Source organism: Schistocerca nitens, chromosome 4, assembly GCF_023898315.1.
Source record: "Schistocerca nitens isolate TAMUIC-IGC-003100 chromosome 4, iqSchNite1.1, whole genome shotgun sequence".
NCBI classification, from domain to species: Eukaryota; Metazoa; Arthropoda; class Insecta; order Orthoptera; family Acrididae; genus Schistocerca; species Schistocerca nitens.
The window spans coordinates 891059948-891077040 of NC_064617.1; the positions used below are offsets into that span (position 1 = coordinate 891059948).

Sequence of the window (17093 nt, forward strand, 5' to 3'; positions counted from 1 at the left end):
GTAATTTTTGTTCAGGCATGAGAAACTACTAACTCTATCACATCTAGAAGCTTGCAAATGACCACTGTATTTGCTTTTGAGTTACTAGTTCCTCATTACGATATGAATTAATGCTTTTCTCCTCATCATCCAATAACTTTGCCACACTGGAAATGGCTATTCCATTAAGCCACAGAGTAATAATTGGGGATGCTGTTTTCATACAAGTCATCCAGCTCACCAAGCATTTCATTTGTGTTTTTCTTTCCAAGAATGGGAAAGGAATCTATTCTCAAACCTCCATTTCAAGAGGGTGTACCATCTTTGAGTTTGTACTCTAGTGGAGTTCTGCATTTGATAATAAAAAGCTATCACCACCTGTTGTATAATTACATTCCTAACAGAAGATGATATTTTCTTCATGAACCGCAGTAATCAAATGCCTGGCACAGCTTGCTACACAGTCAATTTGTACATTTGAAAATGTTATGAAGTGATAACTGAGCTATTTATTTTATGTAAAAAATGAAATAAAACACTGCCATCTTGATAAGTCACTAATCACCCATAGATGTGAAACTCAGTGTCATTGAGGCACTTGAAATATGCAGACAGTTCTGAAAAGTCACAAAATATTCAGTGTTCAGACCCAACAAGACTATAGAAAATTGTTCTCAGTACTAAACATGGACTGTCTTCTTATGTGGCAGCACAACAGGAACCATTTAGATGTACACAAATAATCCCCTGAATTGAAAAGATTGATGCAGTAGCAATATGTGCGAAATCTACACTACATTAAGAATTTTTAATATTCTGTACAGCACCATGAAACTCATTTTGAAAATAACAGTGACTTTTAGAACTTTTACAAACAATAGCTCCAATACTCAGATTTTTTTCCTTACATGACAATTGCTACAAGCTGCATTTTCTCTGGTGTTTCAGTAGATATCTGCAATTATGTTTTTGAAATATGTAGATGGAGTAATCCAAATAAATACTGCCCAGTGTCAAAAGAAAATTTCAGTTTGTTTCTCATCACAAACAAAATATTTTTAAAAGAGAAACTTTATATGGTCATTCAACAGGTTGGTTCCAAAGCAGTTTAGTGGGATATTCAATTCTATAATACAGTATGTCTCAACAGGAGTAGCAAAATAAGAAGAACGATCAGTAGACCAGCAGTGCCTCAGTAGAGCAACTGCCCAGTCATAGTGGAAAGATGGCACGGCCCATCCTGGGACACAAAATAGGCCAAGGAAGGCAATATGATAGGAAGTTTCAAATCGGCACACACTACACTGCAGAATGAAAATTAATTCTGGAAAACATTCACCAGACTGCAGCTAAGCCATGTCTTGTGATACCCTTTCTTCCAGAAGTACGAGTCCTGCAAGGTATGCAGGACAACTTCTGTGAAGTTTTGGAATGTGGGAGAGAGGTATTGGTGGAAGTGTAGCTGTGAGGGTGGATCTTAAATTGTTCTTGGATATCGTTTTGTTGTTATCAACTGCATTAGAGACAGATCAGGAGCAAGCCATGCAGCCACAGTGCTAACACAGGTAGGACAATATTACTTCCACGAGTTCTTTTCAGAGTGTCCCAGAGTTTCCTTTGCCAAATCACTAATATGATAGGATTTACTGGATTTTACTAAGTCCTGAGATCAACAAAAAAAACCAGTTCCAGTAGCTTTTGGCACAGATAATATCTGTTATGATTTGTTCATCATGCCATTTTTGTTCTAGTTGCTCCGACTTCAGGGCTGGCCTGCACTGTGCTTTCTGTCTGCTACCACCATGTTTTGCTATCATTGTTAAGACAAACTGATAAATATCACATTCAACTATTTTTGGTTCCAATCTATTGAACGGGCTCATAAAATTCCATTTTAAGAAACATTTTTATACCAAGAAACATACTTAAGTATTCCTTTGACAATGGGCATTAATTGTTTGGCATAACTTAGTCCACACTAATCACAATATGAAATTAAAGAAATAAGAATTGAACCTGGAACATTTTATGTAACGTCTAGTCATCCAAAGATCATCTATATATACTGCCAGCAAAAGTCACATCTCCCTTGGCTCTCACCTATTTTGTTACTATATTTGTACCTACATGTAATATTGGTTACCTATTCCATATGTAGGAAAGTTTTTCCATTTATTTGGAAAAAGTAATGATTTTTTGAACAATACTAAAGTAGTGGTTCAAACAAACATATTAGAAAACACTGAAAAAGCATAGACAGTTTCATCACAGATTTAAGTGAATTCAAAGCCTTATTAACAATCAAAAGCTGAATGAAGCCTAATGAGCATAAGGATAGCAATGCAAGAAACAAATGAATTCAAAAGAAAAACATTTTGCCAACCAATCTGATGAAAAATCCTAGGTAGTTGTGTCTTCATAAAGTCAGTACACCGATCAAAATAATCTACTCTGTTGCTCAGTGATCATACTGATGCTGAAACAGAAGATAGCACAGAATTCAAAGTACATATTATATCAGCCTAGAACTATACTACCAGGCAGGTGTTGTAGGTTGCCAGCTCCCCAGGAGGATGTGATTAACAGTTCACATCAACATAACTCACCAATCTGTTTACAAGCCTAGCCTCGCACAGCTCAGGCCATTTATGTCATAGTTTCAACACCTCCTCCATGGCGTCCAGCACTATCAGCCTCACTGATAGGCAGCGTGACTATCATGGTAGAGTGCTGCAATCTGGACACTACTTACGCCACGTCTCATGCCCACCCAATGCCACTCTGATATCCCTCCGCTGGAGAGTTTTTAAGGCCACCGCTGGACCATGCTGTGGCCAGTACACCCTCTGGGTGTCACGTTGGTCACACCAGCAACCCAGTGATCGGAATCATCACCCTTGCTGTGAGCACCTGTTGCCAGCAATATGCAGGACCACAGTCCGCTGCTCCCAGGTGCCACGTCTTGCTGCATGTCGTCCCACAAGTGGCTGCCATTGTCAAGCCATCACCATCTCCATCCACCGAGGCCCGAAGTTCCAGAAGCATTGTCATCTAGCTACATCCCTGACATCCACCATCACCCAACATCTGCCAACGCCCCATGTCCCAGAAGCATCATCATCCCACCAACAGTTACTGTCATCAAGCCATTGCCTCCAACACCTACTGATGCTCTATGTCCTTCAAGCCCTTCATCCTTAAGCACCATCAATCATCCTCGGCCCCTTCTGTTCTGCCACTCAGTATGACTTGTGGACTTTACTGTGTATGCACAACCCGGGCAACATTGAAGAATGACATATCTGTCTGTATTTATGGTTAGTGAATCTGACGTTTACTGATAATAAGCAGTTGTTGTGGCACTCCCGCATTTCGTTGGTAATCTGCAGCACACCTTGGTCACTGACACAAAATATTGAATTATGTCTTCCGAAACTATTTCACTGTAGATCATAATATGGTTCATTCTTTCAGTCACCGCATGGACACTGAAATGAAACATTGAAGTTCATCATTGTGGATCAGAAAAGCAACTAAAATTTTTCAGTTGAGGAAATGCAAATGGATTGGCCGATGTACTTGGACCATTTTATGTAGATTATTAAAAGAACTTACTCCCCTTCTAAAAGCAGTTTATACCCTGTAGGTCACTGGAAAAGTAAAAGGATCCAACTGCATGGAGGGAGATACAGGTGATTTTGTTTTTTTAGATGGAATGTCTGGCAGATGTACATTATTGTATTATTTGAAACATGAATTGGTTAATCAATGTGTCTTCTCTCTCAGCAGAGATACAGAGGAATCTACAACAATAGGCAATTTTGGGGGGGAAGTGGGGGAGGAAAGGGAATGTCCTCGTGTGTTAGTATAGTCAATTGCTAGATTTGTCCCACACTGTTACCCATAATTAAAAAGTTATTTATGAATAAATGCTAATGCTAAGACTTACTATCCACATGTATATGCCACTTCCAAAATTCTCTCGAGACTCTCTGTATTATATACAATTTAAAATGTGTAGCCTATGCCTTTGTCCTCATCCAACTCTTCCCCTCTCTCTCTCTCTGTGCTTCACCCCCCCCCCTCTCTCTCTCTCTCTCTCTCTCTCTCTCTCTCTCTGTGTGTGTGTGTGTGTGTGTGTGTGTGTGTGTGTGTGTGTGTGTGTGTGTGTGTGCGCGTGCGTGCGTGCGTGTGTGTGTGTGTGTGTAAAATCACCTTCCCATACAAAAAGATATACCCTGTGTCCATCTAAATGTTCACTACACTATCATGAAACATTTGAAGTAAATCAGTCAATAACTTTTTGAGATATATGGTATCAATGTTTTCATGTTGTATTTTACATGTATGTGTACTGTGATACACTATTTATATTAAATATATAGAGCCTAGGTGCTAATTTAGGGTAGACTCATCTCCACTCCAAATTTCACCCAAATCCATTCAGCCATTTCAGCATAAAGTAGTGCAGTTTGCACTGTGTTTATTGTGATAAAAAAGGCAATAAAGAAAGAACTCACAAAGGCAACTATGGCTAAAAAAGTATCTAAACAACAGAGGTACTTTACCGCGAGATATTCAAAATGACGGCGATTTTTTGTTTGAAAATTCCACAAGAACGTCACAGCAAGATTTTGAATTTTTGGTTATGAAACAGAAATATGTATCTCTACGGAAGATACTGTTACACGAAATCCAATTTCTGTAGAGATGCAAGTGGCAATAACATTCCATTACCTGCATCTGGCGATTCATATACTAGTTTGAGCTATTTGTTTCGCGTCTCAAAATAAAGCATTTCAGTGGTTATTTCTGAAACTGCACAGCATGTAAGGGGTATTCTTAGTGATTATGTGAAGTTTAGTTAGCGTTCATAAGTTTTTTATTTTATACAGATATTGTTTGCACAGTTAAAACACAGAATGAGACTGGTCCTGAGGATTCTAGGGTTTGGCAGTTGGCGTGTCAAAGACGCTGTGATGCTGAGACGATCCATCTTGTTCCAAATTTTTCTGCATACAAGCAGTGCAGTGGAAGTTCATTTATTGAAATGAAAAATAGACTTGAAAATGCCAGAATTTGTAACTGATTTCTCTGATCAGTCAGTGTTAGATTCATGGCACTAAATCCACGTTCACATTCAACGGTAAATGTAGATATAATTTCAATTGCTTTCACAAGTTCTTTTCACAGAAGTGGGCATGTATTGAGGATTTTCTTTATAAATTCGAAAATCTTTGACTAGTGAAGCACATGTGCTTTCACTTAATTTAAAATCTACCTTCTTACATAAGTGAGGAATTGACATGTCACCATAAAACACACGTTCATATTCGTCTCACGGCTATGCCTCTGAATTTAAAATGGCTGCAAATGAAAAGAAATCCAAGTCTTCAAAGCAGTTTTTTTATATTGTCTAGCAAAGACTGGAAACAATTCTTCCTAAATATCTTAAATTTATTACATTCATCACAAGAAGATTCTTTAATTAATACTTCTTTGAATGTGTGCATTTCCTCCAACTCTTTTACAATTATCCTCATTTGCACTTTGCATGATCACAAATTTTATCATTTAGTTCTTTTGTATTATCAGCAGAAACACCAACTAAAAATGCATTTTCTATATGCAAACATTCCATGCTTTCCACCGTAAGTTCACAAACTTCAGAACACACTGTGAATATTGCCAAGTTTTAGTCATTTACAAATAGCCACACAGCTTAATCTTTTGTTACTTTTGAAAATGCATAATGCTACACAATTTCCTACTACAATTTCAAGCCTACTGTTACTCCCATCCCTACCTTCGCACTTCTCACAGTTTTCAGTCCCCAATGATTGACTACTTCTTTCTGTTGGCATCATCACCACCACCACCACCACCACCACCACCACCACCTTTTTTTTCAGATCCACCGTCTGTTTTATCTCCTTTAGCACCACTGTTAGTATATGTTTGCACATATATCTAGTAATGCACTGTTGTTAAGGAATGGTGAAATTTTGCTTTGCTAAAAAGCCATGCTGAAATTCCATAGTTCTTACAGGTTGAAATTCCATAGTTCTCACAGGCCTGCACACACTCAACTCACTAACAAAGCTACTGAAGCGGGAACTTGCGGAGATCGCCGTATCTTTTGCGGTTGTGAGAGAACAACCGAACAGAACCAATTAATTTTGCATTCGTGATACTGGGGAAGCTGTGTTAAGCTTGACCCATGTGGTCCACGACTAGCAAGGCCAGACTGCCGAATCCCATCTGCTGGGTACTGTTGCTCAGTTTGGACTGCTTTGTGCTTCTGTCCAGTACATATTCGTCCATGCTGCACTGTTGCCAAAATCTGGTCTAATTTAAATGTGGCTGCAGGTACTGCGGTTGCTCGCCTTGTGCCGGGACCCGTGGGTGAATTTCAGCTCTGCTGCTCAGGCACCTCTGTGGTATGGCTGCCACACTACTTGTCTTGCAAGCGCACATGTAATGAATGGTGGACCTTACATGAAATCAACAATGACAGCATGAAAATAACAATTCAGTTTGAAATGATTTGAGGTGCTTAAGGACATTAGGCTTTTTCCAAAATTAATGAGCAAACATGTTAACAGTAATAATGTGTCAATATTTTCTGTTTACGGGTCCACAAATTTAAATTAAATGTTAAGTTTTATGTACCCAGTGAGTGGAAAATAAACATCCTTGGATCTGATAGGTAATTTAAAATCAGAAAGGGGGAGGGGGGGATGGAAATCACCCCCCTCACCCCTCCCTCCAAATTGCACACTGATCTGCACATAAAAAAAGCCTTACCATGTTGACTGCACGGATTACCACATGGCGTAAAGACTATTTAAAAATTGATCAAAATGATCAAAGAGTATCTCAGATCAGCAAAGGACAAACAGGACTCGCTAACAATGTCGGGAATATACCACATACCCTGAACTTGTAGGAAAGTCTATGTTGAAGTGATTGGATGATCTATCATCAAACATAGTCAGTAATGCAGGCTGGGATGGGTGGAGAAATTGGACATGATAGAGCACACACTGTAAGACACCGACCACATAACAGAATTTGCCGACATGGAAGTTCTTGCTGTGGAGAAGAGTTACCAAGCACATGTGTTCAGCGAAGCCACAGATATCCACAAACATGGTAACAGCTTTAACAAGGAAGAGGAAAGAACCAAGATGAACGGATCCTGATTCCAGTGCTGCAGCAAACAATCGTTGCAGGTAACAAGGCGGGCACCACTACGATAACCAGCGAAATGCCCCTCAGACATTGGTGCAACAGGTACATATAATCTGCCGCTGTGAGCTCGACTCCTGTCCGCCACCAGCAAATGAGAGGGAAGCTTTGACAAGCCAGCCACTTGTGATGGTGAAACATCAGAAAAATCATCAAACATTGGCAAAAGAACCCGAGAATAAGCCAATAGGCAGTTTGTCATATTTAAACTCCAGTGGAAGACGCTAGGATCATGGAGAGGCTACCCACAAAAATTCTGAGAAAGTACGTTCCAAGAAGTCTGGAAACATATTTCCTCCCATGTCTCTCAAAATGATTAGAACTCTAAAGTCACAAAAATATAGAGATCATACAGAGATTTAATGTTGGCTGGCTGCCCTTCCCAGTACCATTTATGGACACAACAGGGACGACGGGAAATGATGGTGGTACTGGAAATACTTTTCATAACATTGCACGGTTTAGACGTAGATGAATATTTTTCCAAGGATGTTACATGAGACTGCTATACTGTTATCACTGTTAATAATGCCATTCAGTATAACTTTTGTACTTATTTTTTCATTTCTTTATTTTTACACATATTTGGTATTATGTACGAGGGCTGTTCAAAAAGCGGATGTACTGATCTAATTTGCTGATTCATTATGAATGTAGATTAATGTAAGATACAAACTGATAAACTGATAAAGACAGTACATTAAAAATCATATAATTTAACAGCATTCTTTTTAGGAAAAGGACAATGGTAAATTTGGCATGGAATATAAACAACAGAAGCAATAAAAGTTACACCTCATCTTGTACTTTTGATAATAAGCTGTCAACAGGAACATAAAAAAGATCTCAATCTTGTTAATGTGACTGTTGAGCACTTAATGCCTCTGCTAAACTGTGAGTGGTTACCTTTACTTTTTCCATTGCTTTTAGGAAATTGAAGACAATACATTCAGTGAGTGACGTATGTAGGTGAATTACCAGAATGAATCTTTCACTCTGCAGCACAATGTGCACTGATTTGGGACTTCTTGGCAGATTAAAACTTTGTGTAGCACCAGGATTTGAATCTGGAACATATCTGTGGACAGTGAATGTCCAGATTAATGCGATGGTCCGGCATACAGTTTTAATCTGCCAGGAAACTGGGTACATGGGTGATGTGAATAAGCAGTTAGGGATGCCTGTGAACAATGGCACAATACTTACAAGTATGCTTTGTGAGCAAGAGTGAGGAGGCGGTCTTGGTCATAATGTTGCAGACCGCCAGCTCTTATTAGCTCCAGCAGGGCCTGTTGGCGCTCCTCATGGTGGCCTGTGCTTGGTGAGCCACTGCCTTCAGTCAGGAACTCAACCACCTGTTCAAAGAGCTGCCGCTCCACGTGCAGCAGACCACACCATGGCCGGGCCAGCTGACGTGCCAGGAATGTGAACAGAGAACCGACCTGGCTTGGCTGCAACCCAATCAGTCCTGTTATTAAAATGTAATTTTAATGGCTATCCAAATGTTAAATATTACATGTACATAAGTCAGGTAGTGACTCTGGAAAAAAAACTATCCGAACTGAAAAATATTAAAAATTCCCCACTTTAATGCGTGCTGGACAAGGACTTGGACCCTTACACCAGTCTTTAGCAGATAGTGTTTGCCAAATGTACTGCTCGCAGAGACTAAAGGAATTCGATCCTTAATAACAACAGTATACCTGTTCTTTCTGAACTGCTGGTCCCACTGCATTGTGGGAGAGGCTTTGAATAAATGTAGAGAAGTTGGTGGTAGATGCTCAAGTAGCATAACTGAAGATACATTGGTCACAAAAAGCAGGTATCAGGATTTTAGTCCTTGTCTGGCACATTTTTCTGGGTTTGTATCCCAGTTAATACTGTCATTTTCTTTCCACTATATTCTGAGACCTTCCCCAGTTGCCTCTGCTAGAAATTGAGTGCACACTTCATTGGTACGAGGGGCATTTGGAAAGTCCTTGCAAAAATAAAAACTACTAACGTGTTTGGGGCAAACCTTTTTTTATTTTTTGACAGTCTCCTTTTAGACTTATACCCTTCGTCCAACACTGTTCTAATTTTTTGATCTCTTCCAAATAATAGGAATTGTCCAAGTCTGCAAAATAGCTATTAGTTGCTGCAATTCCCTCCTTGTTTGAATAAAATCTTTGTCCCGCCATCCATTTCTTCAAGTTGGGGAACAAATAGTAGTCCAAGGGAGCCAAGTCTGGAGAATAGGGGGGGTGTGAAACGAGTTGGAATCCTATTTCCACTAATTTTGCGACCACAACTGCTGATGTGTGTGCTGGTGCATTGTCGTGATAGAAAAGGACTTTTTTGTGTCCCATTGGCGTTTTTCTTGTAGCTCGGTTTTCAAACGGTCCAGTTACGATGAATAATATGCACCTGTAATAGTTTTACCCTTTCCCAGATCGTCGATGAGGATTATCCCTTGTGAATCCCAAAAGACAGTCGCCATAACCTTTCCGGCTGAAGGACTGGTCTTCGCCTGTTTTGGTGCAGATTCGCCCTTGGTAACCCATTGTTTAGATTGTTTTTTTGGCCTCAGGAGTATAGTAATGCATGCATGTTTCATCCACAGTGACAAAACGACACAAAGTACTGCGGATCCTTCCTGAACAGTTGCAAACCATCCTTGCAACACTTCACACGATTCCGTTTTTGGTCAAGCGTGAGCAATCGCTGAACCCATCTTGCGGATAGCTTTCTCGTGTCCAAATGTTTATGCAAAATATTATGTACCCGTTCATTCGAGATGCCCGCAGCACTAGCAATCTCATGCACCTTAACTCTTCTGTCATCCAGCACCATATCATGGATTTTATCAATGATTTCTGGAGTCATAACATCCACAGAGCGTCACTTGTGCCCATATGACCACTCCGAAAATTTTGAAACCACTTATAAACTATTCTAATCGAAGATGCAGAGTCACCGTAAATTTATCAAGCTTCTCTTTAGTCTCCCGAGGAGTTTTGCTTTTCATAAAGAAATCTTTAATCACCAAACAAAATTCTTATTCGTCCATTTTTGACAATCACTTGACTTCCCTGATTCACGCAAATGCCAAACACAAAGAAATAGACCAATATGGCTGGAACTTTGTGTGTCATCTTTCCAAAGATGCTACCAACTAAAAATGACCTCGATACGTGTCAGTGATGCCATCTCTCGGACTTTGCATGGACTTTTCAAACGCCCTTCGTAACTGTTTGAGCTCCAACTGAACTGCAAAACAGACATGCTGCATGCCCACTCTAGCAATTGCATCCTCACACCTTCAAAGAATGAAGCAGTTCCAAGCCTGATGATTTGAGGAGACACACCATCTTATTTGTGTTGTGTCCCAGCTGCAAACTCAGAAATAATCTATTTCACCAATAAAGCGTGAAGTATTATCATTTCACTTGAGGGGAGGAGATAATTTGTAACATATATGCTCTTCACAGCTACACCGCTACTGTGAAAGTAAACATTTATTACGAGGTGCCAGGATGAACATATTATACCTACATTCACAAAAACAGAGTATGACATCAATATTTTGGCAATGAACAGTATAAAAAAGTTATATCAGCCTGGTGGTAGAACTGGAACTGCACAACAGATAAGATCACGTGTCTCCTCCACTCACCATACTTGGAATGTGACAACATTAGACCAATTTATTCTTTGTCAGCCAAACAAATGCCAGTAATTCATGCAGTGTGTCCTATTCACAACTTGCTTAGAGTCCAGAAAATGAGCATTTCACACCTGATAAGGACAAATAGTGAAGTTTTAAAAATATCATGCAAGAAAAATAACAATGTGCTCAGCTACAAAACCCAAAAGCTTCCTAATCATCACTTTCACTAAGAAAGCCAGAAAGATCATTGATTTAACTTGACACATATAATAAATGCGATGTCTAAGTTACAAATATTAGAAGATTTCTTGTTCCACTTTCTTCATTGTCACACAAACTCTTCAAGGAATGACAAAGTGAAAGGCAAAGATTACACTGTATGTCACTATCATTCCATTTTACCATCTCCCCTCTCTGTCCTATTCTTCTCATGAGAGGTGTACTGGAAAAACAATGGTTTAGGCACTTATGACATTACAATACCACCACCACCACCACCACCACCAAGAACAACTATTGGATAGCTACTGTGTAAGTTCTAATTTCTCTTACTTTACCCCCCTTTTTCATTTTGTGGGACTTTTAAGTGGGAGAAAATAATGCGTCATTAGTCTCTTCTCATAAGGCATGATCTTCAAAGTATTAAAATGAATTCATCATGAACACACACACACACACACACACACACACACACACACACACACATATATCCATCCGCACATATACAAGTGTATACCTGTCTTTTTTTCCCCCCCTAAGGTAAGTCTTCCCGCTCCCGGGATTGGAATGACTCCTTACCCTCTCCCTTAAAACCCACATCCTTTCGTCTTTCCCTCTCCTTCCCTCCTTCCTGATGAGGCAACAGTTTGTTGTGAAAGATTGAATTTTGTGTGTATGTTTGTGTTTGTTTGTGTGTCTATCGACGTGCCAGCACTTTCGTTTGGTAAGTCACATCATCTTTGTTTTTAGATATATAAATAATCTAATAGATAAAATTAGAAGCTCCATGAGGTCTTTCACAGACAATGTTGTGGTTTACAGCAAGGCTGCAACACAACAAAGACTGTGCTAAAATATAGGAAGAACTGCAAAGGATGGATAATTAGTGTAGTTGACCATGAAAATGAAAACATAATGTACTGCACATAAACAGGTAAATAATTTGATTATTATTTGATTACATTGTTGGCAACAAATCACTGGAAAGACTAGCAATCACAAACTATCTAGGCATAGTTGTATGGAGCGGCCTAAAGTGGAATGAGCATATAAAACTAGCTGGAGGAAATGCAGATGCCAATCAGTCATTGGAAGAATATTCAAGAACTGCAAATTACCCAGCAAAACAGTGGCTTTCAAAACATTTATGTGACTGATTCTTCAGTGTGCTCTTCAGTCCAGGTCCCTTTATCAGGTTGCATTAATAGAAGAGACAGAAAAGTTGCAATGAGTAGTGGGATGTTTCATTGTCGTTTCATTTAATAAGAACAACAGCATAACGGAAACACTCAACAAACTCTAGTGGCTGAAGCTACAAGAGAAATTTTGTAGATAAATAATAGATCTACTATTGAAATTGTATGAGCAAGTTCCACGTATATATCATAAAATGACCAAAATGAGAAAAATGGAGCAATTTGAGCTCCTATGGAGATCTATCTGCTGTGTCGTATGCATGCACAAAACGCAGCCAGGGCAAAAGCACGACGCGCGCAAAGATGCAAACTGCTGACAGTGCCACACAGACTTGCGCAAGTTCCACCAGTGCCACAGGCGGCGTTGAGGATGAAGATATCGACTTCACCTCGGCCAACTGCTGGTTGAGTACAATCCACCAACGAATGGACGACAATGGATAGAAGCCTATTTGGAAGGTAGAAGAGCTGCTCTCACCTACTTGGTTAGAGATCATTGTCCAGGGCTGACTTAGACAGGGAACATCATTTAGTGAACTCTTAGAAGTGAATACAAAGTTGTTGCAAATTGCATTTGCTGTGGACTGTGAAGTTTACCTATGATTATTTGCACTTAGCCATCAAGGGCCTTTTTTTGTGTTTTATTACATGCAGCATTGCAGACTTCATTATTCGACAAGTCAATACAATAAATAAGCTTTTTTAACTCATTAGTGAAACTTTATAACTAGTTCATTGGAGTGTTGTAGAACCTTTGTTCTCCTACACTGTTACCTGACCCTGGGCGACAGTTCTGTAATAGTGGCAGGGAGAAATTGTCTTAGCGGCGTACTGCATCAGAAGTCGTTTCATGAGCTCACAAATTTGGCCTACCGTAACAACAACAGCAACTCTACCTCCACAGCAGTAGCAGCAAGGCCTTTACATAACACAAAACAGGCGACGAGGGTTTACAAATTTACCATTACTTGTTCTTCCAACACAACATTTGCAAATGTAACAGAGATGCAGGAAATGAAAGGGTACTGTAGCTCCCCCCTCCCCTCCCACCACATGGTGTGAGGTAGCTTGCACAGTCCAAATGTAGATGTATAATTTGTGTCTTTGGTTGACAAATCACAGTGAAGTTTGAAACTCCAGACAACTCTTACAACATTTACAACAGTAAGAATCAATTTTAAACTGTCCAGTAGATTTACTGTTTGCTTATTATGTTAATACACAGAGATACAGACATAAAGACAACTTGTGTACTGCTGTGAAAGATGCAAATCAAGGAAAGTAACAATTGAATATTTTACATGGTGAATATGTATTATTCTGATATTTATAACTTTTGTCCCCCCCCCCATGAACCATGGACCTTGCCGTTGGTGGGGAGGCTTGCGTGCCTCAGCGATACAGATAGCCGTACCGTAGGTACAACCACAACGGAGGGGTATCTGTTGAGAGGCCAGACAAACGTGTGGTTCCTGAAGAGGGGCAGCAGCCTTTTCAGAAGTTGCAAGGGCAACAGTCTGGATGATTGACTGATCTGGCCTTGTAACAATAACCAAAACGGCCTTGCTGTGCTGGTACTGCGAATGGCTGAAAGCAAGGGGAAACTACGGCCGTAATATTTCCCGAGGGCATGCAGCTTTACTGTATGATTAAATGATGATGGCGTCCTCTTGGGTAAAATATTCCGGAGGTAAAATAGTCCCCCATTCGGATCTCCGGGCGGGGACTACTCAAGAGGATGTCGTTATCAGGAGAAAGAAAACTGGCTTTCTATGGATCGGAGCATGGAATGTCAGGTCCCTTCATCGGGCAGGTAGGTTAGAAAATTTGAAAAGGGAAATGGATAGGTTAAAGTTAGATATAGTGGGAATTAGTGAAGTTTGTTGGCAGGAGGAACAAGACTTCTGGTCAGGTGACTACAGGGTTATTAACACAAAGTCAAATAGGGGTAATGCAGGGGTAGGTTTAATAATGAATAGGAAAATAGGAACGCGGCTAAGCTACTACAAACAGCTTAGTGAACGCATTATTGTGGCCAAGATAGATACGAAGCCCACACCTACTACAATAGTACAAGTTTATATGCCAACTAGCTCTGCAGATGACGAAGAAATTGAAGAAATGTATGATGAAATAAAAGAAATTATTCAGATAGTGAAGGGAGACGAAAATTTAATAGTCATTGGTGACTGGAATTCGATTGTAGGAAAAGGGAGAGAAGGAAAAGGGAGAGAAGGAAAAGGGAGAGAAGGAAAAGGGAGAGAAGGAAAAGGGAGAGAAGGAAAAGGGAGAGAAGGAAAAGGGAGAGAAGGAAAAGGGAGAGAAGGAAAAGGGAGAGAAGGAAAAGGGAGAGAAGGAAAAGGGAGAGAAGGAAAAGGGAGAGAAGGAAAAGGGAGAGAAGGAAACGTAGTAGGTGAATATGGATTGGGGCTAAGAAATGAAAGAGGAAGCCGCCTGGTAGAATTTTGCACAGAGCATAACTTAATCATAGCTAACACTTGGTTTAAGAATCATGATAGAAGGTTGTATACATGGAAGAACCCTGGAGATACTAAAAGGTATCAGATAGATTATATAATGGTAAGACAGAGATTTAGGAACCAGGTTTTAAATTGTAAGACATTTCCAGGGGCAGATGTGGACTCTGACCACAATCTATTGGTTATGACCTGTAGATTAAAACTGAAGAAACTGCAAAAAGGTGGGAATTTAAGGAGATGGGACCTGGATAAACTGAAAGAACCAGAGGTTGTACAGAGTTTCAGAGAGAGCATAAGGGAACAATTGACAGGAATGGGGGAAAGAAATACAGTAGAAGAAGAATGGGTAGCTTTGAGGGATGAAGTAGTGAAGGCAGCAGAGGATCAAGTAGGTATAAAGATGAGGGCTAGTAGAAATCCTTGGGTAACTGAAGAAATATTGAATTTAATTGATGAAAGGAGAAAATATAAAAATGCAGTAAATGAAGCAGGCAAAAAGGAATACAAACGTCTCAAAAATGAGATCGACAGGAAGTGCAAAATGGCTAAGCAGGGATGCCTAGAGGACAAATGTAAGGATGTAGAAGCTTATCTCACTAGGGGTAAGGTAGATACGGCCTACAGGAAAATTAAAGAGACCTTTGGAGATAAGAGAACCACTTGTATGAACATCAAGAGCTCAGATGGAAACCCAGTTCTAAGCAAAGAAGGGAAAGCAGAAAGGTGGAAGGAGTATATAGAGGGTCTATACAAGGGCGATGTACTTTAGTACAATATTATGGAAATGGAAGAGGATGTAGATGAAGATGAAATGGGAGATACGATACTGCGTGAAGAGTTTGACAGAGCACTGAAAGACCTGAGTCGAAACAAGGCTCCCGGAGTAAACAACATTCCATTGGAACTACTGACGGCCTTGGGAGAGCCAGTCCTGACAAAACTCTACCATCTGGTGAGCAAGATGTATGAAACAGGCGAAATACCCTCAGACTTCAAGAAGAATATAATAATTCCAATCCCAAAGAAAGCGGGTGTTGACAGATGTGAGAATTACCGAACTATCAGTTTAATAAGCCACAGCTGCAAAATACTAACACGAATTCTTTATAGACGAATGGAAAAACTAGTAGAAGCCGACCTCGGGGAAGATCAGTTTGGATTCCGTAGAAATACTGGAACACGTGAGGTAATACTGACCTTACGACTTATCTTAGAAGAAAGATTAAGAAAAGGCAAACCTACGTTTCTAGCATTTGTAGACTTAGAGAAAGCTTTTGACAATGTTGACTGGAATACTCTCTTTCAAATTCTAAAGGTGGCAGGGGTAAAATACAGGGAGCGAAAGGCTATTTACAATTTGTACAGAAACCAGATGGCAGTTATAAGAGTCGAGGGACATGAAAGGGAAGCAGTGGTTGGGAAGGGAGTAAGACAGGGCTGTAGCCTCTCCCCGATGTTATTCAATCTGTATATTGAGCAAGCAGTAAAGGAAACAAAAGAAAAATTCGGAGTAGGTATTAAAATCCATGGAGAAGAAATAAAAACTTTGAGGTTCGCCGATGACATTGTAATTCTGTCAGAGACAGCAAAGGACTTGGAAGAGCAGTTGAACGGAATGGATGGTGTCTTGAAGGGAGGATATAAGATGAACATCAACAAAAGCAAAACGAGGATAATGGAATGTAGTTGAATTAAGTCAGGTGATGTTGAGGGAATTAGATTAGGAAATGAGACACTTAAAGTAGTAAAGGAGTTTTGCTATTTGGGGAGCAAAATAACTGTTGATGGTCGAAGTAGAGAGGATATAAAATGTAGACTGGCAATGGCAAGGAAAGCGTTTCTGAAGCAGAGAAATTTGTGAACATCGAGTATAGATTTAAGTGTCAGGAAGTCATTTCTGAAAGTATTTGTATGGAGTGTAGCCATGTATGGAAGTGAAACATGGACGGTAAATAGTTTGGACAAGAAGAGAATAGAAGCTTTCGAAATGTGGTGCTACAGAAGAATGCTGAAGATTAAATGGGTCGATCACATAACTAATGAGGAAGTATTGAATAGGATTGGGGAGAAGAGAAGTTTGTGGCACAACTTGACCAGAAGAAGGGATCGGTTGGTAGGACATGTTCTGAGGCATCAAGGGATCACCAATTTAGTATTGGAGGGCATCGTGGAGGGTAAAAATCGTAGGGGGAGACCAAGAGATGAATACACTAAGCAGATTCAGAAGGATGTAGGTTGCAGTAGGTACTGGGAGATGAAGAAGCTTGCACAGGATAGAGTAGCATGGAGAGCTGCATCAAACCAGTCTCAGGACTGAAG

General features: G+C 40.0%; 1 protein-coding gene across 1 annotated transcript in view; it reads right to left on the reverse strand.

Moving 5' to 3' along the window:
- The window catches only part of LOC126252008 (vacuolar protein sorting-associated protein 8 homolog), a 208484-nt gene that overhangs the window by 70965 nt on the left and 120426 nt on the right, over positions 1 to 17093 (reverse strand). The window contains exon 15 of the mRNA XM_049952792.1: positions 8437 to 8681. Within this exon, the coding sequence (XP_049808749.1) occupies positions 8437 to 8681 (245 nt within the window). The remainder of the gene's footprint in view (positions 1 to 8436; positions 8682 to 17093) is intronic.